We start from the raw sequence: 25,456 nt of genomic DNA, 5'->3' as shown, positions 1-25,456 counted from the left end.
ATCCCAGTCTATTTTAGAAGTTGATATACTGAAGAGGAGTTGAAAAAATTCTATGCACTTGATAGGCAGCAAGGGTTGAGGGAGTCCTGATAACTCGATTGGTAGGTAGAGCATTTTCATTACAAGCAATGGGACAGGTTTAGTTCCCGGAGTTTATTTTTGAACCCTCTGTTTACCATGCAGGGAACGGGTGGCTGATTGTGCTGGCTAAGGCCAAAAGAAATTTACAGCTACTAGTGTAGTCCTGTCAAAAGTGGTGCAAACAGAGTTGTCCATTTGCTGCACAGAATCGAGGATTCTCTAATTCTGTGCGGCTATGTGGTCTTGCGTTGTCTTTGTCCAAAAAAATTGTAATATTGCCTAACAGGCGCCATGTCCCGTCCTAAATGTTAAATGTTGCTGTTGGCCAGGGACCCCTTGTTAAGCGCTTTGAGCACATTTAGTGGATATTGTGCTATATAAAAGCTCATTTAAAAAAAAATTTAATTAAAAAAAATAAATTTTGTATGCTGTTTCCCAGTCTCTATTGTAACAATAAATGAATATTTTGATAGAGATGTCTGGACGTAGTTGATTTATAGAATTTGCACATCTAATTATTCATTAATTTTTTAATTTTCAGAGTCTCCTGTCGCTGGTGTCTTTACCTTCTTCCTCTGACATACCTGTTGTGGTCCAGGCATGTAAAACCCTCACAACATTTACCAAGTGTCTGCAGGCCCGAATCCGCTTCTTTCAAGATCCAGTTTATTACACCTCCAAACAAGGTTCAAATCTCTTTTAAAAATCAGTTTGTGTACATAAAGATTTAAAACATTTTTGTCTATAGATAGTATGCGCTTGGCTAAGAAGTTCACAACATTGCCATCCGGAAGTATAACGGACCACACACAAAACTGTGTGTAACCTTGAACGTTTATAGTCTGGTTAGTACAGTTTAGTGAGAATTACTCATAAACGCAGATTGCAAAAAACAATAACAAAGACCTGAGTGACGTCAACTTCGAACTATCTATACAGGCAATATTGATATCATGAATTGGTGTCATTAAAGCATTCACATACATATAAATTCAGTTTACCTTTCTAGCAATCATTTCCTCAGATAAAGAGTCAATTTTTTTTCATATTTACTGTATTAAAATCATGGTGTCATTAAATCGTTTACTCAATACATTATAAATTTTATTTTAAAAAAAAAAGGGAGGGGGGGGGGGTTAAAACACGGCTGTGTGGATAAGGCATGGTAATTCAAATTGTGATCTGGGTTTGAGCTATCGTCATCGGTTTTTTTCCCTGGATCAAGAAACTGAAGTGTCTATTTCTCACTACTTTTCAGCTACAAATAAATTATTTCGATTTTTAAAAAGATGTAACAAAGACAAATTTATTGTTTGGATGAGTAAAGTGAAAGGTAATTAATTAATTCTATTTGGCCATTGCATTTTAGTTGTCGTTGAAATATGCTTGATGTTTAGTCAGTTGTGCATGTGATATCCATTGGTAAAGTGAATCAACAGCTCATTAAAAAGGAAACATCAGAACAGAATCATTTGGGTCTTATACCCCGTCAAATACTATTGTACCCACATTTTACATGATAAACTTTTTCTTTTTTCAATCTTTGGTCTAATTTGTCTACATTTTTACTGAGATGCACATTCCTCCCACCAAATCCAAGCATCAGTAACACACTGTATAGTCACCTGGAACAACTTCAAAAGACGTGTAACTTCTACGTCATAGCACAAGACCGAAGGGCTAGAGCTCAGGTGGTCGCTGTTTCGGATAAGTAAGTAAGTCTACATTTTTAAAGTCCTATAGAATTTCTACTTTATATTAAACGGTTTTAAAAAATTTCTGTTTCAGAATTCAACTCGACCTCAGTGAGCGGCATGTCGTCGTCCACCGCCAGCAGTAGCCATGTCGTCCCTCCACCGTCGTCTGCAAGAAGCACACAAGGGGCTGGCCTTACTGGTTGGGGTGGGGGAAGGAGACGAAGGGGTGACGGACAGGATGGGGATAGCTCTACCACTGTCAGCCAGTAATTGATATACCTTTGTTAACTTCTTCCAAATTGGTTTTTCCAGCGAGATAATTTTTCTGTCTTCAAATGTTTAATCTGTTACAATAGCAATAAGTAATCTGAGAATTCAAATTTTTTAGAGTTTGAGATTGAGTACTGTATAATATTTTCATTTTTCTTCTTCTTCTTCTTCTTCTTCTTCTTCTTCTTCTTCTTCTTCTTCTTCTTCTTCTTCTTCTTCTTCTTCTTCTTCTTCTTCTTCTTCTTCTTCTTCTTCTTCTTCTTCTTCCTCTTCTTCTTCTTCTTCATCATCATTTTCTTCTCCTTAGTGTTATTATCATTATTATTATTATTACTATTATTATTATTATTATTATTATTATTATTATTATTATTATTATTATTATTATTATTATTATTATTATTTTTAATTTTTAGTTCTGCCACCTCTAATAATGTTAATAGATATGCTATATTGCATCATTGATTAATAATCCTATAATTTGCTTTTGGTGACCAGACTTTTTAATAATATGTACATGGTATAGGTCTATTTCTTTAACAGTAAAATGTTGCTAATCATCAATCACATATTTTCCCCTCTTAAAGTTAAAGAAAGCCTCATAATCTTTACTTATCTATTTATCTCCAGGGACTCCAGTGTAGGGCTAGAGCCAGATTCAGACTCCAACTTGAATGATGACCTTGACCTCGAAGACATCCCCCTTCTCCAAAGCCAACAGCTTACCCTACCTCAGCTGTGTGTTGCCATCTTGCAGAGATCATTGCCTCGACTACGAACTTCGGACCAAGCCACGAGCGTGGCCGTCCTGGGCCTTGTACAGAACACATTGACTATTTTGGTTTGCGTTGTGGGAAGCGATGTGTGGGCGGGTACCAGCGATTCTGCCCGGGATGTTGTAAGTCTTGTTGTCTATTCGCATTTGTAATTTTCACAGACTTCAGTTCATAGGTGCTAGTTTTCCAGTTCATGCCGGAATTCCGGTTTCGCGATATTCGAAGTAAAATACCTCCAGTACGACAACTCTCTACTCTCTAGGGATTGTGGATAGGTCATACGGTAGAGTCACGCTCTCCCCGGCCATGTGGAATTGTCGTACCAGTAAGGTCGCAAGTTTGAGCACCCATCTAGCACTTTCCTACTCATTTCCTTGTTGTTACCACAAAGGCACCTTTTTCTTTCTTTTTTGATATATAACATCAACTGTAATGCTCAGTCTGACTGAGCCAGTCGGTTTATATTGAGAAGAATTATGTTTAATTTTACAATGACAGCTTCTTCAATAATTACCTTCTATTCTCTGTTAGAAAAAAAGATAAATCTCTTTTGTTTATATGAAATTGCCAGTAAATGAAAAGTTGCATTTTGTTTTCATTTATCTCTTTTTTTTACATCTTGTAGGCTGACCGTTTGACAGACTGCCTTGAGACCATTTCAGAACTGCTGGAGTTCCACCATCACAGTCGTCATAACGTTGCGACCTCCTCACTTGATCCAGAGCTAGGGGAGCTTTCCACTCACCGCATCCTGTACATGGGGCTGGTTTATACCTTTACCAAATTTCTTACAATGATTCCTCTAGCTAAGGTAAGGAATTAGGTATTTAAAACATCTTTAATTTAGTTTATTGTGATGCAAGTGTTGTACATTTTAGAGGATTTTTATATTTATTAGACGAAGAAAAAAAAAAGGAGCCAAAGTTTGATTGTTGTTTAGCTAGCCAAGTCTGGGCCAATATCAAGCAAAGGATCTAAGGCAATCTAAATGGTAGAAATTTGCAAAGTTAAATCAAAGTCTAAATACGAATAAACAAAATGTGATTTTTTACATGTAAGATGAATGAAAAATCTGATTAAATTGTTGCAACTAAATTAAATTGTTGAGATGATTTCAAAATTTATTTTTCATTTTCGTGGAGAAATTCGTCTTCAAGGGAAAACTGAAATGAGCAGTGCAGCTGACAAATTTGCTAAGGCAGGGTGACTTTTGCATAAGGTCACAATGCGGCGGATGGGACTCAAACCTGGTCCTTTCAGGGTATGAAGTAGAGACCATTCCACCAGGCCATGCTGACTCCCCCCTGATCTAAATGACATCCACGTTAGGAATAACACTTATTCTGGACACTCCAACTTTAGAAATTATCTGCTCTCTAAAAGGCCTTAAGCTTGTTATGGGCCGTGTATTAACTCAAAATGCCGTCTAGACATCTAAGATTTATAAAGCCATAGATGCTTGATCTTTTCTTAACTCTTTCAGCGCTGAGGTTATATTTGCATTTCCATCACAAAATGGCTGACACCTGATTGAGGCAGCATGAGAATGACAAGCTAAGACAAAGCGACATTCGAATTCGGCCCAAAATCTCAATTTAAATACCCCCTAGGGCCAATTAAATGTTCTGATGAAAGAAATGATATGATTGGTTCAATTTATAGTACTTTTGTAGAAAGTTGGATTGGATTTCATTATTATTTTTGCCTTTCAAGACCGGCCGCAATGTGCGGCCATTGGTCAGTAGAACAGTTTCTGCTCTGAGCGCACATTGCGGCCAATGTCACTGAAAGAGTTGAGCTTGATATGGGCCGTGTATTAACTCAAAATGCCATCTAGACATCTTAGATTTATATAGCCATAGATACTTGATCTTTTCTTAACGCAATGCTGGTTTCCTAGAAAGTGGGTTAAAAATGATATTGTGGATAAATGTTGAGAGTCGTGCCAGAGCTGCTGTAGTTTGCTGAATGTTTGAGTCAGAAACTTTCTTGTTTTTTTCCCATTGTTTCTGTGATTAAAAAAATAGTCCTACAGAGCCAGTAGGCCTATGGAGCCAGAGTTTTTCTTATCTCTATATTGTGAAAAGGATACGACCAATTGTTTGTTATCCTTTGGATAGGATGCTAGTCTATCGCAAAGTGCTTTCCACCAGATCTAACAGACCCAGCTACCCAATCACTGCTGGCTGGACAGAAGGGTTGGAAAAAAAAATCTCGATTGCACCCGGAATTGATCTTGGACCCTTTGCATGTGAAGCGGGTGCTCTACCAACTGAGCTATTGGAAACCCCTTCAGTGATAAAAGTGTATATTTATTATTATACGTCTGTACAAAAATTTCCTTTTGAATGAATAAAGTACGTTATTATTATTATTATTATTATTATTATTATTATTATTATTATTATTATTATTATTATTATTATTATTATTATTATCATTATTTTTATTATTATTATTATTATTATTATTATTATTATTATTATCATTATTAATATTATTATTATTATTATTATTATTATTATTATTATTATTATTATTATTATTATTATTATTGTGTAATCACACACTGTATTTCAATGATTATTTACCAGATGAAAGCTGTTATTCCTGAGAGACTCAAATCCTCTCTGTGCTCCATTGTGTTTGATGAAAGTCTTGCCTCGTCCGATCCGCACCCCCGGGCTGTGGCGTTAGCCATTTGCCAGGCATTGGATCTCTCCACGTCTGCTGATTTCCAATTATCCGTTGACACGTGTCGTTCTTTAACACACACGTGTAACTTTTGTCTGCGTTGTGATGATGGGGTAATGGCAAGTATTGTTAAAATATTTTCCTTTCCCCTTTGTTGTTTTCTATTTACCTTTTATTTATGTACCATTTGTTGATTACGGATTTCATGGCTCATCCATGTTATAAGCTTTGGGGTGGGGTTCCTGACCTCCCATAGCGGCAGGGATATCAAAAAGATATCTCCCAAAATTATAATTATAGATTCGATTGTTTCCCTCCCAGCCAAGGAACTCTGGGGCCAAGGTCAAGACAAAACTAAGTAATCTCATTCTAAGACAAAGACAGAAAGCAATTGGAAAACAGATATGAGATAGGGGTATAGAAGACACTGCAAGTACCTCCCATAGTGGGCAGGGAGGCACTTGTTGAGAAGTAACATTCTACTCGGCTAATGCCAAGCTTTAATTTGAGGTATGACGCATGGTATTGATTCAATTTGTTTTAAAATAATAATTAGAGTCCCATTACTTTTTGACTCACTCTCGTATTTATTTGTTTTTTAATGCATCTCTTCGACTGCCTAAGATTTATTTTTTATTATTGATTGTTTATCAATGCTTCACTTCATTTTATGATCTTTGATTATATTTGTGTTAATTCCCTCATCCAGACCACGCCCATAACGGAGTTATCAGACCAGGCAGAGAAGGCCATCGCCAGTCTTCCTTACCACCTCCACATCCCCTTTGTACAAAAGTTTGTCAAATTCATGTCCAAAATGTAAGCATTTCTACAAAAGTAATCCAAAATCCAAAATCTAACATATCTTTTCAACAATGGAATTTATCTTCAGTCCATCTTTTATAAAATCTATAATAAAATAAATAAATGAAATTCCCTTTATTCATTCCATAGGGGAAATTATTCTCTAGGGTCTATTCCAAGGGGAGACTGGAATAACCCAGGCATTAGTGCAGTGCCACAAATTGAGCTAGGGCGAGATGGCTTGCTCAAGCACAGCAGTGGGTGATCGAACTCGGTACCTTTCGGGTACGAAGCAAAGACCTTACCACTGAGCCACACTGACCCCCATGATTGCCATACGTAAAACAATTATGTAATAATTATGGTCTGTGAAATATCTGAGCAATCTTCTTTTTGAAGTCATGTGCATGATCTGATCGTATCTCCAGTATTTTTATAGTTATTACTACAATTGCTGCTGCTACTGCTACTACTAATAATTCTACTACTACTACTACTACTACTACTACTACTACTACTTCTACTACTACTACTACTACTACTACTACTACTACTACTACTACTACTGTTATTATGATTTTATTATTACTGTTATTTTTACTGTTTATTATTATTATTATTATTATTATTATTATTATTATTATTATTACTATTATTATTATTATTATTATTATTATTATTATTGTTATTATTATTATTATTAACATCAATATCATTACCACCCATATTAGGCTTATAATCTTTTCCTGTTTAAAATCGTTTTATTATTTCCAAAATCCAAATAGTTGCAGCAAAAAGAAGACTTCCAAGGAGACAGTGACACAGTGCACCAATGTGCTTCTCTCACTCCTGGCCTATCCCATTGACAGCGTGAGGCAGGCCTGTTATGTCACTGTAACGGAGGTCATTAAGGTAAATCTAACCACTATCATTTTGGGGTCCTGATAGCTCAGTTGGTAGAGCACTCGCTTCACACGCAAAGGGACCAGAGATCGATCCCGGGTACAGTTGAGATTTTTTTCCGATTTTTTTTTTTTTTTTTTTTTTTACTGCTACGATTATATTATATCTTCATTTTCATTCTTCTAATCAAAATTATGAGTATTGTTCATGGTGGTCACTCTCTCCCCCGCCGTTTTATTTATTTTTTTTTCATATTTGTGTTTGTGTTTTTTGTCTCCTGACGAAGCGAAGGCCAAGGGCCGAAACGTTGTTTGTTTTGTGTTGTTCCCTTATATATGAGTCACATTTACTCACTTTATTTTATCTCTCCATTTTACTGGCTCATTTAGGCACCTCTAGCTTTGGTTTTCCGATTCCCCCTGTCCACCTTGCAGTGCATGGGTAGCTGAGTCTTGTTATATTTGGTGGAAAATAGTTTGCGATAGACTAGCCAAAGGATAGCAAGCAATTGCTATTGTCCGTTTCATGCTATAGAAACTGGGATAAACTCCAGCTCTATGGGCCCAATGGCTCTGAAGGACTATATAAATTATCATTTATGTTGAAAGTAATGAACAAAAAGGAATATAACAGCATCGTATGGAAGGAGTCACAGCTTGTGGAAGGATGAATTGTTAGAAGCTATTCTAAAAGATCGGTTTAACTTTAGCTTGTGTTTTTTAATTATATGGTGCAAGATCCAGCCGCTAAATGAGTCCAGGACATGTTAGACTATGATGGCTTTTGGGGGGATTTACAGAAACTTATTTTATACCTGAGTCCAGTGAGATTGTATGATGGAATTTTACACCGACCACAGCAAATTTCGAACCAGGGACCTATCAGTCAGAAGGCAAGTGTCATACCACAAGACCACCAAGATATTTAAGATTGACATTACATTTTCTAAAATCAAGAAATCTATTATTTTTACTATTTGTAATTTTACAAATTATATTGAATATTTCAGCAATTTATGACCTATTTTGTTTATAAATTTCAATAATAAAATGTTTTTACGATTATCCATCTCTTCTTTCACCCTCAGCAAAGTTTACAAGTGAGCAAGGCCACAGCACCTAAATCCAAAGACAGTCTCCAGTCCAAGTTTTTAATGAATCCAGACCTATTATATCAAATTGTATCATTTGGTTTGGCTGATTCATTGTCCTCGGTGAGTAGAAATAAAAAATTGAGCTTTTATACTGCGCAATATCCACTAAATGTGCTCAAAGCGCTTTACAAGGGGTCCCTGGCCAACAGCAACATTTAACATGTAGGTAAGACGGGGCATGACGCCTGTTAGGCGATGTTACAATTTTTTTTCAGACAGAGACAACGCTGTTAACCATGTTAACCAGGTACTCATTTTACACCTGAGTACGGTGAGAGAATGTGAGTTAAGAGCCTTCTCCAAGGACCCAACAATGCACTGAGCCAGGCTCGAACCCAGGACCTTCCGATCTGAAAGCGAGTGTCATACCACTAGACCACATAGCGCACAAATCTGATTTACTATTGCCAGGCATTAGCTTTAATTATGAAAAGACCAACATGATAAGGTTGTGATATTTTCAAAACAATATAGTCTTTACAATTTGGAGTTTAAAAAAATGGCTGTGATACATTTCTAGAACTTTAAGCTTTTTATTTGATTAATAAAATAAAGTTGGTACCGCGATCCATATTTCGATACCACGGTAATGATATTACTAAAACCATTATATGTCAAAGATTGCATCTTTTTTTAGAAGATATACAACAATTCCATTTTATCTTCTATATAAATGTATTGTTTGATTAAGTTTCTATAATTCTATAACTTCTCAATCTTATAATCAGTGTCTGTATTACATCGTAACACTGTTCACACAATTCAACCAATATTGCTTTACCAGAGTAGAGTTAAATGGTTGACATTATTTCAAATTCTTCTGTATCTGTATCTGTATCTGTATCTGTATGGTTGGCGCTGAAGAAACCAATGGTCTGGTTGTATTTCAGCGGCGTCCTCATTGGGCGCGGGCCCATGTCAGTCGGGCCTTGAAATCGTTTAGGTGTGGTGCCATGATGACCAGTTCATCCAGCCCATTCCACTCCGAGATAGTTCTAATGAAGAAAGAATTTCTGTAGTTTTGTGTTCTTGTCTGTGGGATTTTGAAGCAGTTCGAATTGTTTGTGGCGTATCTCTCAATGTGGTTTTCGGTTATGTGGTTGGCGAAAGTGAGTGCTCGGATTTTTCTTTTGTTTGGTCGTGGCGTGAAAAAGGAGTCTGCCTTTATTGATGGTATTTGATCTGTTATAATCTTGAACATGAATGACAGACGGGTTTCTTTTCTTCTTTGTTGGAGGCTGATGAGGTTCTTTCTTCTAACATTTTTGTCATGCATCCTGGGGTTCTGCTCTTATAGTTCCCAGTTATGAATCTTCTATTTCAATAATGTTTCCAGTCTCGTCCTTTCTCGTCTAACTACGATCATATGAGTATATATTTTCATAATGATATTTAATTTATTTGTTCATAACCAAATCTTTCATGAATATTCATTATTTTCAGGTTCGTGACAACAGCACCTCCATTCTGCACCATCTCCTGTCATCTCAGCTACTTATGTCCGAGGCATTGTGGCAGGAATTCATGATAGCCCTCACCAAGTCTCTGCCAATATTACAGGTGAATAGATAGACTTAGCGGAACTTCATGTTTATTCTTCTAAACTCACAAGCTTTGATCTGCTTTGTGGCTTTTTTTTTTTCTTTTAAAATATATTTTATTTTTTTTCTCATTGCTTATTAATCAATTAATGTAGAAAAAAAAACCAACCATCATTTAAAAACAAATAAATTGATTGAAAAGAAATTAAAGGAAAAGAAAACATAATTCATCAACAGCCTGGAATTAAGTTAAGACCAATACACTTTCTACCCTTGTTGTAATTCAAAGCCAGCAGTACAATCAAAATGTACTTGGCACCTTCAATAAAACAGATTTCAGAATCAAAATCAATGAATGAATGCACGCCAGGTGTGTAACTCAGAAATAAAATCATTGAACAACCTAAACGAGTTGCATAAATGAAAGACTCAATTGTTATTTTCTTGGCGAGTTGAGACAAAAAACAAGTAAACCGTTGAAAAAGATAAAAATTGAAAAACATGCTATAAATCTATTGCCTGTTTGCTAACTGCAGATTTTTATAGCCTTGGATATCCTCTTGATGGAGTAGAAAGAATTCATGGAAAAGCAATAGAAAGGAAAGCATTCTCAATTACCAACAATAAAAAACATATTTTATACCACGAATTTAGTCTTTTACCATCTGGGAGAAGGTTTTGTCAGATTAAATGTAGAACTAACAAGTATAAATCAACGTTCGTTGCATCAGCAATAAAAATTTTGAATATTTCATATGGTACAGAAAAACCAAGGATTGATTCGTTGACTGATTAACTGATTAATTTATTTAATGTAAGATTAACTGACCAATTGATAATGATGATAATTTTTGGTGTCGAATTGCCACAATCGTAACAAATTGAGAACGAAATGAATATGTTTATGTTGTGTATATCGCACGTGTGAAAGAAAGAAAGAGAGAGAGAGAGAGAGAGAAGAGAGAGAGAGAGAGAGAGAGAGGGAGAGAGAGAGAAAATAAGTAGGAGTGAAATATCTGTTCAATCTTAGTTATCGTTTAACATTATAACAAGTGTAACTAAATGACAAATTGCCATATTTATGGACAATAAAGATCTATTATTATTATTATTATTATTATTATTATTATTATTATTATTATTATTATTATTATTATTATTATTATTATTATTATTATTATTATTATTATTATTATTATTATATCAAAATGTAAAAGGGCAAATTGCATCAGTCATTGAAATTATTACTATTACCAAGCACTCACTCACAACAAAATGGAAGTCGTGATCTGGGTGGAATCTTTTCTTAGAACGTTAAGGTAAGGACAGAAGCAGTGGGACAGAGAAGTCGTTTTTGACGTCACATCTTCTACTCTTCCAGTTCCAAACTCCTTGGACCCATACTTGCCTATTATTACGGACCGTCCATAATTGTTACGGAAGTGTAAGGACGATTAGGGACTTACGGAAATAGAAGGAATATTACTGATACAAATGGTCGCAGCGTTAAATAAATTTTTTTTTTTTTTCATTATTTACCGCATTCCATTATAAAAAATCTATATATAATGTGTAGAATTTGTAGCAGATGTAGTTTTTACTTATTCACTGGACTTGATTTCTTATGAATATTTTGCCATGCTGTGGAAAATGGACTTTAATTGAGGCTTGACCCGCATAAGTAGTAGGCCTATATAACATGGTAAGTTTATTTTACATATATAAAAGGGTGTATCTATCATTATTTTAGTTTGCTTTAGTATTACTGAAATTTGACCATTAATTACTGATGGATTTTGTATTTCTTACTGAATTTGAAATTTTCAAGTAGGCAGGTATGTTGGAAGTGTGCATGTAACCAATCCTTTCGAGGATGAATAATTAATAAGTTTCATATTGAATCGTTACTGTTTTAGTAACAAGATGTACAGGCAGGTTCTTAGGATTAGTTGGCGTAAAATACTGAGGATGGATAATCTGTATTGACAACCAGCATATGTTTAGACTAGAAAATAAGATGCCATCACTCTGAAACCAGAAAATCCATTACACAAGGCATGTATCCAATCCCCCAGAAGTGTGGTTTTACACTTCCAATGAAATTGGAACCATTTTTTTGACATCGATTCACACTTTTGTTCCCTATTTGTTTCTGCTCTTTTCTTCTCTAGAACTTTACGTTTCTAACAAATATATTTTATAATAATATTGGGTCTGGTTATCGATTTGCTGTTTTTAATCTATTTTTAATCTAGTGATTTATTCCCCCCTGACATTCAGTCGTACACAGATCAAAACACACCTTTAGGTAGAAAACTGTTGTCCATGCTCGAGCCCACCACATCAACCCATAACATCCCTTTGGTGGAGAAACTACGAGGTTGTCTCAGGCTGCTGCTTCTAGCTGACAAAAGGTACCATTTCAATTTTGTGTCCATTTTAGAAAGTTTAATGAACTTCATCATCTCCTTTTTTTTTTCTTTTTTTTTTTTTCTTTCTTTCTTTCTTTCTTTCTTTCTTTCTTTCTTTCTTTCTTTCTTTCTTTATATATTTATTTATTTTATTTTTTAAAAATTTAATTTTAAAAAATTATTATTATCTCCTCCTTCCTTCTCTTTCACCTCTTCTTGCATCCACACCCGACGCCCTCTCCTTCCATTTACATTGTTTTCACATTTGACGAAATGTGATATTTTTGTAAATTTACATATTTGTGTTTGTGTTTTTTTGTCTCCTGACGAAGGCCAAGGGCTGAAACGTTGTTTGTTTTTGTGTTGTTCCCTTATATATGAGTCACATCTACTCACTTTATTTTTCTCTCCATTAATCATGTACTTTGATGTCTCTGGGCTGATTCATCAGTAGTGATCAAAAGTGAAAATAAATCAGCTTAAAACAAAAAAGAACAAAATTCTCAACATGGAACGTTTTGGTCTCAAAATCCTTACTCAGTCAGCAACAAAAAAAGTTGAAAACGGTAATACCATTTTCATTGGGAGTTTTTTTTGTTTTTTTTTTTGGTTAGCTGAAGAAGGAAGGGTTTTTATCCTTAATCGTTTCATGTAAAACGTTTTCACTTCCCTTGGAGTTGTTATATTGGTTTTTTGTTCAAATTCTTTATTGAGCTTTTGAACTTTATATAGCGCAACATCCACTAAATGTGCTCAAAGTGCTTTACAAGGGGTCCCTGGTCAACAGCAACATTTAACATGTAGGATGGGACATGCCGCCTGTTAGGCGATATTACAATTTTTCGGACTAAGACAATGTTGTTAATGGCCAGGTACTCATTTTACACCTGAGTACGGTGAGAGAATGTGCATTATGGTCCACAACTTCTAGCAGTAGTTAATAAGCAGTTGAAACTTTAGCCTTGACTATTTGTGCACCACAGTTGATTTTGGCACATTGAGATGTTAGTTCTTATTGTTATTTTTTTTTTTTTTTTTGGGGGTGGGGGGGAGGTGGTAGAAGAAATGTAATCTCTTTATATTGATTTAATTTTATATCGCTATCTTCTTCTTCTTCTTCGTTCCTCTGATGGACATCTATGGCTGCAGTCCGATATCTGCTATGAAGTCTGTGGTCCGCTTTAGGTCCTCAGCCTGGCCATAGAGCTTTGTGTTGAGTGTTGTAGGGGTGACCCAGTGGTTCGAACGTTGCACGTTGTATAATATCGCTATCTAAATTACATACTGTGCATCATAACTTATTATTTCTTTTGACCTTCATTGCAGCTAACGCCTTCAAGCATCCAAACACATTCAGTGGTTCCTTTCAAATATAGAATTTCTGTACATTGAGATGTTAGTTCTTATTGTTTGTTTTTTTTTTTTTTGTTCGGGGGGGGGGGGGGGTAGAATCAATGTAATCTTTATATTGATTTATCTTTATTTCGCTATCTAAATTACACACTGTGCATCATAACTTATTATTCCTTTTGACCTCCATTGCAGCGTACGCCTTCAAGCGTCCAAACACATTCGGTGGTTGCTTTCAAACCAACAAGACAAGGACGGTAGGTTGCCTGCTGACCCTGACCTCTTGACCCTGGAACATTGCCTCACCACCAAGGTCACACAGATGCTAGACGATGGCCAATCTAGGTCACTTTTCACTGTAAGTTTTTACATAGATTGTTCTGGGAGTGTGATTTTCTTTTCTTTTTTTTATCTTGTTTCACTGCTCCTTTGCTATTCACATCAACTGTAGCCTTTGTTCTAAAATGGTATCCAAGCATCAGTAACACACTTTATTGTCACCTGGAACAACTACAAAAGACGTCTAACTTCTACGTCATGGTACAAGACCGAAGGGCTAGAGCTCAGGTGGTCGCTGGTTCGGATAAGTAAGTAAGTAAGTTCTAAAATGGTAAGAAAATGAAGTTGTTAGGGAACTTTCTGTCTTATAAATAGATTGATAAAAGCAAAATTTATTCTTAAAAAAGAGTAAAATTTTGACAATCCCTTCATAAAGCCCGTTCTTTCAATACATTTTTTATTGAGACAAAACCTTTTTAGGGACTTTGTTAGCATATGAGAGTTAATGCTATTTTGTAAAGAAAATTGTAGTATGATTGACTTAAAATGGTTAATTTATGTAGTTCATTTCCAGTAAATTTAATTTTTAAGATTGATTTTTTTTCCCCCCGTAAATATGTCCAACTTTTGATTTTTAACTTTTCTTCAGGGGGAGGGAATGACTCAAGTGTATGACATTTTTACATCCAATCCCGTGGACCCAGAAGTCAAGAAGTCTGCTGGGGAACAGCTGGCCATTATGATGAAAGGTGAGCGTGCATTAAAAAAAACGGATATCACGAATGGATGATAATAACTATTTACGTATCGAACATTCAACTTCTAGACTCATAAGTATTTTTACAGTCATTTTCTCCTTGAAAATTCGTGCACCACTATCACTCCAGTACTCTATATTTGTTAAACATTTCACTCACATAAATTAATAAATTATAAATTAAATTGAGCTTTTATATGGCCACAATATCCACTAACCGTGATCAAAGCGCTTTACAAGGGGTCCCTGACCAACAGCAACATTTAACATGTAGGACGGGACATGACGCCTTTTAGGCGATATTACAATTTTATTTATTTTTTCGGACAGAGACAACGCCTGTTAACGACCAGGTACTCATTTTACACCTGATTACGGTGAGAGAATGTGAGTAAAGAGCCTTCTCCAAGGACTCAACTATTCGCTGAGCGAGGCTCAAACCCAGGATCTCTGACCCAAAAGCGAGTGTCATACCATAAGGCCACATAGCCACATACATGAGTACACTCTGGCCTTGACAATTTCTTTGAAAAACACGCATATATAAAGTTATCGTCAGTGCTGATGGTTTTCCTCGGATCCGCAGAAATCCGCGATTTTGGAGTCCAGAGGAGGAATTTCCTCCTTTTAAAAATGACATTTTCTCGAAACAATGTGCTAGCAATGAAAGAGTTGATGTGTGGTGGAACACACAGGTGCAGTTTCCCACTCTCCAGAAGTTAGCTAGAGTATCAATGATAGTCTATCATCTCAATTGCTCTAAAAGTGGGGTTTAGTGCAGTAAAAATGGGGCTTAAAGGCAATCGTTCAACATTTTCCTACTTTTTCACTTTTTGTCACCATCAGCACTGTATTATGCTATGTTTTTTGTTTTTTTTTACAAGTAGAATTCTCTTTACGTTGTTGCTATTGCTATAAAAAAGATATTGGGGGCAGCGGTGCGGTCTTTGCTTCGCTTCGTACCCAAAAGGTACGATTCGATACCTCAGCCTCTTCCGTGTTCCTTTGGAATAGACCCTAGAGACAAATTTCCCCTTGGGGATGAATAAAGGGAATTTATTTATTTATTTATTTATTTGTTTATTATATCGAAACACACATTTTGAAGTGAGTTTTTTTCTTTCAATTATTTTCCCTTTCGTCCACTCTAGATCCTCGACTTCATGCCTCGTTCCGAGAGAGGGGTGGTTTGGGTGTTGTTTGTTCTGTCATTCAACAGGTGACAAAGTCGTCATCATCTGAGAAGGTTGCTGAGGGGAACAAAGAAGTTAGTTGACATAATGATAATAATAATAATAATAATAATATAATATAATTACATATATAATAATGATATAGTTAATAATATATAATTATAATATATAATAATATTTATAATATTATATAATAATAATAATAATAATAATTATATATAATAATAATAATAATAATAATAATATAATAATAAATATAATAATTATAATATTACATAATAAAATAATAATAATTAATAATAATAATTAATAATAATAATAATAATAATACATTAATAATAATGATCATTTATTAGTTCATAATATCAATTTAGTCAATTTATTACACTAATTTATATACAGTTAATAACTAAAATTAATACTTTTTAGATTAAATTTCTCTCCATACTTTTTTCTCTCTCTCTCTTCTTCTCTCTCTCTCTCTCTCTCTCTCTCTCTCTCTCTCTCTCCTCTCTCTCTCTCTCTCTCTCTCTCTCTTTCTGTCTTCCATCACTCTGTTCTCTCTTTTCTCTCGTTTCCACAATTCTGTATCGTACTTCTCTTTCACTAACACAACCTGCCTGGAATCAACTAAAAATTAATTACGTTTTAGGAATTAAATTCTCTCCCCCATTCTCTCTCTCTCTCTGTCTCTCTGTCTCTCTCTCTCTCTCTCTCTCTCTCTCCCTCTCTCTCTCCCCTCCCCGCATTCAAAGAAATGTCACTGATTTGTGTTTATCTGAGAAACTTATGATTGGTAAATTTCCTGTCCTTAAAACAGACATTGTCATCACCTCGAAGCAACCTCCCTGCTTGTCTCTCCATTTTGAAGAATCTGACTCATCACGACTACAGCTTGAGGCATACGTTGGCAAGGGACAGCGATTTGCTTTGTTGTCTTGTGAGAGGTGGGTGACCTATTGGTGGAAAGAGAAAGAGGGAGAGAGTGAGAGAGGGGAGAGAGAGAGAGAGAGAGAGAGAGAGAGAGAGAGAGAGAGAGAGGGAGAGAGGGAGGGAGGGAGAGAGAGAGAGAGAGAGAGAGAGAGAGAGAGAGGGAGAGAGATAGAAATAGAGAGAGAGAGAGGGAGAGAGAGAGGGGAGAGAGAGAGAGAGAGAAAGAGAGAGAGAGAGAGAGAGATTGAGGGAGGGAGACAATAAACAATATTTTGACATCTATCTTCAATGAAAACACATGCTCTGAATAAAAAGGCTTGGCAGTGATTTGATGATATTTGTATATCATTTTTTTTTTTCTTTTCTTATGTGTTGTATCAAGATAATAAAATATTTGTCTCCAGAGTTTGATCATGCGCCTAAAAGATGGATGGGTTATCGATAGAATGTTTTTTTTTTTATTATTCTAGATTTTCATCCATTAATATGCTTAGTTTAATTGTTTAATTTTCTCTCCCCCCCTCACACACACACACACACACACACACACACACACACACACACACACACACACCTTCCCTTTTTATTTTAACTCTCCAACACAAAATCCCATCTATGCACAGTGAGTCTATTGCATCCAACCAGTGAGGACATCAAATCTGACGTTTCGCAAATGTTCACGCTGCTCCTATTTGACGAGGTGGCCAAATTTGATATCAGGTCAGCTCTTTCATTTTTTACAGTATATCTGTAGCTATATCTGCCTATATATATATATATATATATATATATATATATATATATATATATATATATATATATATATATATATATATATATATATATATATATACTTTAAAGTATTTTGGGTTGAAACATTTGTTTGGGAGTTTGAGAGGCTCTATAATGTGTGTCTTCACTTCACTGTGCTTTTAGATTGGATCGATATATATATATATGGGGGGGCGAAGTGGCCGAGTGGTTAAGGCTTTGCACTGTGACCCGGATGACCAAGGTTCGAGCCCCGCTTCAGACATTTTCTTTTTTTCCTTGAGCAAGATTATTTACCCCCAATTTGCTCACTTGGACAACAAGGGAGATTCCAGTTGACATCAGACATCTTGTTTGATAAGTTATCTATATTCCTTCGTGGAATGCCTAGGCGACGATATCTTATGATGTCGTGGCTCAAAAGGCATAATTTTTTTTCTTCATATATATATATAAATTATGCCCCAGAGATATCTCTGTCGTCTATCTGGAATTTAGTAATGTATTTATGTGTCTTTATTGGTTTTTTTTTGTTGGCTGAAGAAAGGTTTTGAGCCCAAAACGTTCCGTGTTTGGTATTTTGTTCTTTTTTGAAGCTGTTATTTTAATTTTTCTTAATTACTTTAATACTTAACGATGATTGATATATTACTTTAATAATAATAATAATAATAATAATGAAATAATAATAATAATAATAATAATAATAATAATAATAATAATAATAATAATAATAATAATAATAATAATAATAATGATAATAATAATAATAATAATAATAATAATAATAATAATAATAATAATAATAATAAAATAATAATAATAATAATAATAATAATAATAATAATATAATAATAATAATATAATAATAATAATATAATAATAATAATAATAATAATAATATATAATAATAATAATAATATAATAATAATAATAAAAAAATAATAATAATAATAGATCTTTATTGTCCATAAATATGTCCATTTGTCATTTAGTTACACTTTTTATAACGTTATATGATAACTATAACATTGAACAGATCTTTCACTCCTACATATTTTTCTCTCTCTCTCTCTCTCTCTCTCTCTCTCTCTCTCTCTCTCTCTCTCTCTCTCTCTCTCTCTCTCTCTCTCTCTCTCTTTAATTGTTAATGACTTATTTCCCGTAAATTTTTTATTTGAAATATCAATTACTGTATCGTGTATTATTTTCCCTTAATATTTATTGTGTTCAGCCCAGGGGATGCAGACACTCCAGGCACCAGATTTAGTCTACCTGCTGAAGTCATTAAAAGGTTTGTTTGACTTTTCATCATTGACAACCGTGTCATCATCATCATCATCATCATCATCATCATCATCATCACCAACCTATTTTTAAATTTTGATTTTGATTTTATTTTGGATTTTAAATTAATGGATTACACACCTGTAAAATACTGAATAGTAAATATATTGTTACATTCATATCAGGCCTGTAAATCTTCCGTCTATTGTCGCATTTCCGATAGCACGATTTTGCTCTTAAGTGCTAATATTTAAAAAAAAAAAAAAAATAGGAAAAATAAAATTCGTAACGTCAAAGAACAGAACTAATAAACAAGAAAATAAAAGACTTTTATTTCGTTCCTCGAAAAAAATAGATTTTATTTCATTTCAAATGCCGACTGGCTACTGTGCCACAGCCAGCAAGAGTGGGTCGCGAAGTTCGTGCGAGTTGTCTTCACACACACCTAGTCAGTAAATAACGCACGCACAGAAGTGTGTCGAACCGGACCGGAAGGTTTCTCTCTATTTTGCTACCGACACACATGCATATCTCCGGTTCTTCTTCTTCTTCTATAAGAATTAATCCAAATAAACGAAAGAATCAGCGTAAACATTCAACACAAACAGGAGCGAAGATACTCAGCTTCCTGTGTCATCAAGCACGAGATACACATCATTCAAAAGGGTAGGAATTGTTCTCTTCCTTTCATTTGAATACACATCATTCAAAAGGGTAGGAATTGTTCTCTTCCTTTCATTTTACTAACTCAGACCTGGGCCCTCAAATAATTGGGATTTTTTTTTGTAGCATAAAATAAGGGCCTCGTTATAAATAAGTAGGGGAAAGTGACATGATTTGACTGGTCAATTGACGTGTAATATCTGTGTTGTGTCCATATTTTTGTCCTGTTGTGTCTATTTTCGCGTGTTCAAAAAGTTCCGACAATTTTTTCACCAGCCATTTACAGGCCTGTCATATATATCTACATTGTTACGATTTTCAAACATTACCACCAGATATCGCCTTCCCTTCAAGCCATCCTGCCATCACGTGACCAGCCCAAATCAGGTGACCCTCGCAGATGAGAGAAGTGATGTCATGTCCTTAAGCGGTCCAAGGGAGATGATGAAGATTTCCTGGAATGTTGCCTGGCAAGGGGGTTTAGACTCGCTGCTTGACTCAATGAGGACCAGGCTGTTTTCGGAGACCAAAAATGAGTATGGCAAATTTACTTCCTAAATATACCGGAAAAAAATCGGAATGTATAATATTTTTTTGGACAAAGTTGTTACCAATACCGTAAAAAAAAAATCAACAAAAAATCAGATTATACATTTTTTTGAGACACTTTCTACCTGAACCAGAAAAAAAAAAAATCAGATTATACAATTTTTTTAAGACACTTTCTACCTAAACCAGAAAAAAAAAAATCAGATTATACAATTTTTTAAAGACACTTTCTACCTAAACCTGAAAAAAAAATATCGGATTATAAATTTTTTTCGAGACACTTTCTACTTAAACCAAAAAATAAAAAAAATATCAGATTATACATTTTTTTGGAGACACTTTCTATCTAAACCAGAAAAAAAATATTCAGATTATACATTTTTTTTTGAGACACTTTCTACCTAAACCAGGAAAAAAAATCAGATTATATATTTTTTTGTAGACACCTTTTTCTATCTAAACCAGAAAAAAAATAATTCAGATTATACATTTTTTTGGAGACACTTTCTACCTAAACCAGAAAAAAAAAAATCAGATTATACGTTTTTTTTGAGACACTTTCTACCTAAACCAGAAAAAAAAAAATCAGATTATACGTTTTTTTTGAGACACTTTCTACCTAAACCAGAAAAAAAAAATCAGATTATACGTTTTTTTGGAGACACTTTCTATCTAAACGGGTAAAGCATTTCTTATATAATCAAATTTTTCATTAAATTAATAATATTTTTCAATACTTACAGTTTTAGTCAAGTTAGTCTGACATCGCAGAATCATGGTTCTAGAACAATCCGGTGTTTCCTGGAAGCTCGAGGCTCTCCATCGTTCCATCAAGCAGGCGTCATCACACCAGGACGTAGAAACTGCCATAGACTGCATGTGGCTCTACGCGTCTGTGCTTCAACACATGCCTTGTTTGCTGGACTTCTTCTCTAAAACTGATTGGTACAGCGTTTTGGATAGGTATGTTTATGTTTCGTCTACTTTATTCAACTAACAAAAAAAGATATTTAGCCTCCCTATGGTGCAAAGAATATGGGATGGTTTAAAAAGGGAAGCTTTCAGAGCCACTATGCCCATACGGGGGGGGGGGGGGGGGGGGGGGGGGGGGGGGAGTTAACAGCAAACGTAACATGTAGAATGAAACATGACGTCTGTTAGGCAATTTTACAATTTTTTCGGACAGAGACAACGCTGTTAACGGTCAGGTACTCATTTTAGACCTGAGTATGGTGAGGGAATGTGAGTATAGAGTCTTTTTCAAGGACTCAACTATGTGCCGAGCGAGGCTCGAACCCAGGACCTTTCGATCCGAAAGCGAGTGTCATACCACACCACAAAGCCGCACAAATTAATTCTGATGCTAACATATGTATTTTTGTTTGCTGGTAACCAAATAATAATTTTTTCTTAAAGACACCGGACAAAAGATTTGAGTTGGACATTGTTTGTATTCACTTTTCTATACATCAACATCCATTGTGGCTTGTACTCTTGAGCACGTTGCCGGTCAGCTGTCTCCACGAATCACGATCCTCTGAGGTGCGCATGAAATCTGTGTTGCTTTTAAAATCACATTTGGCCATTCTTAGGTTATTTAAATAAGTCATTCTTTGTCTTCCTCTAGCTCTCTTTCCTTCGATCATCCCAGATGTTACCAACTTTTCTATCCTGTCTCTTCTCCTCACATAAACCATAACTGCCTATTCACTAGACTGATTAAAATGACCCTCATCTTGTCAAATACTCTAAAAACGTCCAAGGAAGTCTCAGGTTTGAGTTTTTGACAAGGGTCATTTTAATTGATCTATAATTTGAAGGACAAGTTTTCTGGAGAAAAAATTTTCAAATATGTTTTTTTTAGAGTGCAGCAGAAGTAATCCTCTTATTCTATGTCCCCAACAGATTCCTGTCCGTGCCCCCCACCTCTGAAAAAGGAAGTCTCAGGATCGAAATTTTTTGACAAGGGTCATTTTGATTGATCTATAATTTCAAGGACAAGTTTTCTGGAAAAAAAATGATTTTAATATGTTTTATTTTTTAGAGTGCAGCGGAAATAATCCTCTTATTCTATGTCCCCAACAGATTCCTATCAGTGCTCCCAACCTCTGAAAAAGGAACTCTCAGGTTTGAGAGTTTTTAACATGGGTCATTTTAATTGATCTATAATTTGAAGGACAAGTTTTCTGGAAAAAAAATAATTTTAATATGTTTTTTTTTTTTTAGAGTGCAGCAGAAATAATCCTCTTATTCTATGTCCCCAACAGATTCCTATCCGTACCCCCAACCTCTGAAACGGACCAATCTCTTCTGACACACATCATGCATTTCCTAACCTCCTCCCTCCAATGCGTCTCCCCTCATGACATCAGCAAAAACTCCACCTCCTCCTCATCAAACCCCGCCTTAGTCTGGTTGACTGACAAGCTCTTTGCCGTCAATGGACCAATGGTGTCCCTTATCAATAGGGGAGCGTCGGGAGTCGACAAAGAGAATGAAGATAGTCTGACCTCTACAGGAACCAGTATGAAAAGGTTTGAAGATATAGCATCATATTTGTGACCCTTAGTCTCGAAACGGTATTATGTTGGAATGAATTTGACCCCGAAAAGTGAATTTAGAATTAAATTGATAGTAAATAACAATTTTTGAGCTTTTGCATTGTGAGAAATTGTCTTCATTCTGTAACATAACAAATCGAAACAAACCCCAAGTTTCATGTTTTTGTCAATAAATTCAATTTTTTGCACCCAAGTCATCCCAACATAATACCGTTTAGAGACGGTGTCATTTTTAATGGCCTATGATGAAGTTAAAAAATAAAAAAGGATTGGGAGCAAGCAGTGAAGCAAGATAAAATTTGAAAAGGTGTGAGTTGATACAGTGCAAGAAAAAGTAGAAATATAAATACAAGAAAAAAAATCTGCCCAAATGTCAATCTCGGAAAAATTATCCCAACATTTGTCATATGTGTTATTATCTTGAAAAGTAGTCCATTAAAGGGATCAAGTTGGTTCCTAATGCAGCTCATTCTCTCTCTCTCTCTCTCTCTCTCTCTCTCTCTCTCTCTCTCTCTCTCTCTCTCTCTCTTCCTCTCTCTGTGCCTTTCTCTCTCTCTCTTCATCTCTCTCTCTCTCTCTCTCTCTCTCTCTCTCTCTCATTCTCTTATTGAGCAGACGTTTTCTCTTTCCACGCATAAAAAAAAGAGAGATTTTAGTTTGATTCTCACATTTCTATTACTCAGACTCATAGACAAGGAAATCCTTGCTTTTGTGACAAGTTTGCATTGCCAGTTGCCTTATCAGCTTTGTTTGAGGTGAGTCAAATCATAAAACATGTGAATGTTTGTTGTGTTGTTGTTGTTCCCCCCCCCCCCCCCCACCCCTCACCCACCTCCCTTCCCCAAAGTTCTGACTGCATTTCTTGGACTCAGCAGTAGACTTAACAATCTGTGCATTTTACTCACTCTTTACTCACATTCTCCCACCATACTCAGGTGTAAAATGAGTACCTGGCTGTTGACAGCGTTGTCTCTGTCCGAAAAAATTGTAATATCACCTAATAGGCATCGTGTCCTGTCTTACATGTTGCATGTTGCTGTTGGCCACGGATCCCTTGTAAAGCGCTTTGAGCACTTTTAGTGGATATTGCGCTATATAAAAGCTCAATTTTTTTTATCTGTGAATTTTATTTGAGATTCAATAAAACTATTTGTATAATTAAGATTATAATTATAATAATGTTATTTTTATAATGAATTATTATTATTATAATGAAAATAATATTAAAACAACAAAAAAAAAGAAGAAAATCTACTCATTAATTTGATATTATCTACCTTGTAAATTTAAAGTTACACGTGATTGTAGTTCTATTACCTCACTCAACCCTAACACCTACTATATCCGTAGTTTACCCGGATTACTTTTACCCCATGCCTATTTATTACATTTTTTCTGAGACAAATTATAGGCGTAGTATCAAAGCTTATGTTTTTAATAATTACAAGTTAATGATAGGTGAATAAAAATATCTATGTAAATGCTCATTTTTAATACATTTTTCTCCAATTTTGAAAAGTAGAAAAAAATCTCAAGTTTTGAGTGAGTTAACTCACTCAATCCTAAAATTTTTTGCTACTTTTCAAAATTGGAGAAAAAATGTATTAAAAATGAACATGTGTATAGATAGAGTTTTATTCGACTATCATTAACATGTAAAAACTAAAAACATTAACTTTGATACTATGCCCATAATTTGTCTCAGAAAAATGTAATAAATAGGCATGGGGTAAAAGTAACCCGGGTAAACTACGGATATAATCGGTGTTAGGGTCGAGTGAGTTAAAAGAATTATTGATATTATGTGCATTTTTTTTTCTCTTGTACTTGCAGAACAAAAATAGGCTTGTCTCGTGGAAGTTTGGTGAAAAAGCTCCAGGACAGACTCAACATCACAGAGGCTCCTCATTTCTACAACCTTGCCTCTTTGGAAGGCGTCTTGAACTGTCTGATGAATGTCACTGCTAGGTATGTTTTCTGTCTCACATGGGTGCCGGCCGATTGGATTACCGAAAAAAATGTTGCCGGCATTTTGCGATTTGGATTTGATTGATTTTTTTTTTTTTTTCTTTTTTTTATTTTGGTGTGATCCCACCATATCTGTTCCAAGACAGTCCATGAAAAGGAAGCACCAGACACCTATCATGGACTTCTTCACTAAAAAACCAAAACAAACATAACCGTATGTTATCCCCTGAGACTGTGATGGGCCACTTTTTTAATTTTTTAGTTTATTTTTGTATATTTTAAAATTGTGCAACTTGTGACAAGAAACTTAACAAATTACTGCATTACAACCTTTGGATTAAACATACAACAATTGTGGACTACTATTATGACTACTATTATGAAGACTAGATGCTGAGAACAAGACTTCAAATGACAAGGTAAGTCCGTGAATCTTGCAGGCTTTTTCAGATTATATGTCTGGTCATAAGTAGACTTGCAGGCTTTTTGAGGTCCAGTTGCTTGCACCCATGGTCTCAATGTTTCAGTGCTGATGGTTTTCCTCGGATCCGCGGAAATCCACGATTTTGGAGTCCAGAGGAGGAATTTCCTCCTTTTAAAAATTACATTTTCTCGAAACAATGTGCTTGCAAGGAGAGAGTTGATGTGTGGTGGAACACACAGGTACAGTTTCCCACTCCTCCAGAAGTTAGCTAGAGTATCAATGATAGTCTATCTATCATCTCAATGGCTCTAAAAGTGGGGTTTAGTGCAGTAAAAAATGGGTTTTAAAGGCAATCATTCAACATTTTCCTACTTTTTCACTTTTTGTCACC

General features: G+C 35.1%; 1 protein-coding gene across 1 annotated transcript in view; it reads left to right on the top strand.

The window, feature by feature from the left end:
• Nucleotides 1–25,456, top strand: part of LOC144977613 (rotatin-like) — a 60,478-nt gene that overhangs the window by 5,333 nt on the left and 29,689 nt on the right. The window contains 21 exon segments of the mRNA XM_078923006.1: nucleotides 623–767; nucleotides 1,870–2,044; nucleotides 2,679–2,946; nucleotides 3,450–3,635; nucleotides 5,419–5,631; nucleotides 6,228–6,337; nucleotides 7,108–7,234; nucleotides 8,313–8,438; nucleotides 9,822–9,938; nucleotides 12,200–12,333; nucleotides 13,876–14,038; nucleotides 14,609–14,708; nucleotides 15,868–15,983; nucleotides 16,730–16,856; nucleotides 17,466–17,562; nucleotides 18,848–18,907; nucleotides 19,899–20,144; nucleotides 20,884–21,075; nucleotides 22,380–22,646; nucleotides 23,357–23,428; nucleotides 24,507–24,641. Of these exon segments, the coding sequence (XP_078779132.1) occupies nucleotides 623–767; nucleotides 1,870–2,044; nucleotides 2,679–2,946; nucleotides 3,450–3,635; nucleotides 5,419–5,631; nucleotides 6,228–6,337; nucleotides 7,108–7,234; nucleotides 8,313–8,438; nucleotides 9,822–9,938; nucleotides 12,200–12,333; nucleotides 13,876–14,038; nucleotides 14,609–14,708; nucleotides 15,868–15,983; nucleotides 16,730–16,856; nucleotides 17,466–17,562; nucleotides 18,848–18,907; nucleotides 19,899–20,144; nucleotides 20,884–21,075; nucleotides 22,380–22,646; nucleotides 23,357–23,428; nucleotides 24,507–24,641 (3,176 nt within the window).

This window comes from Berghia stephanieae, chromosome 7 (assembly GCF_034508935.2).
Source record: "Berghia stephanieae isolate SIO BIC M18660-M18661 chromosome 7, UCSD_Bste_1.3, whole genome shotgun sequence".
Lineage (NCBI taxonomy): Eukaryota > Metazoa > Mollusca > Gastropoda > Nudibranchia > Aeolidiidae > Berghia > Berghia stephanieae.
This window is presented reverse-complemented; position numbering and strand designations above follow the sequence as displayed.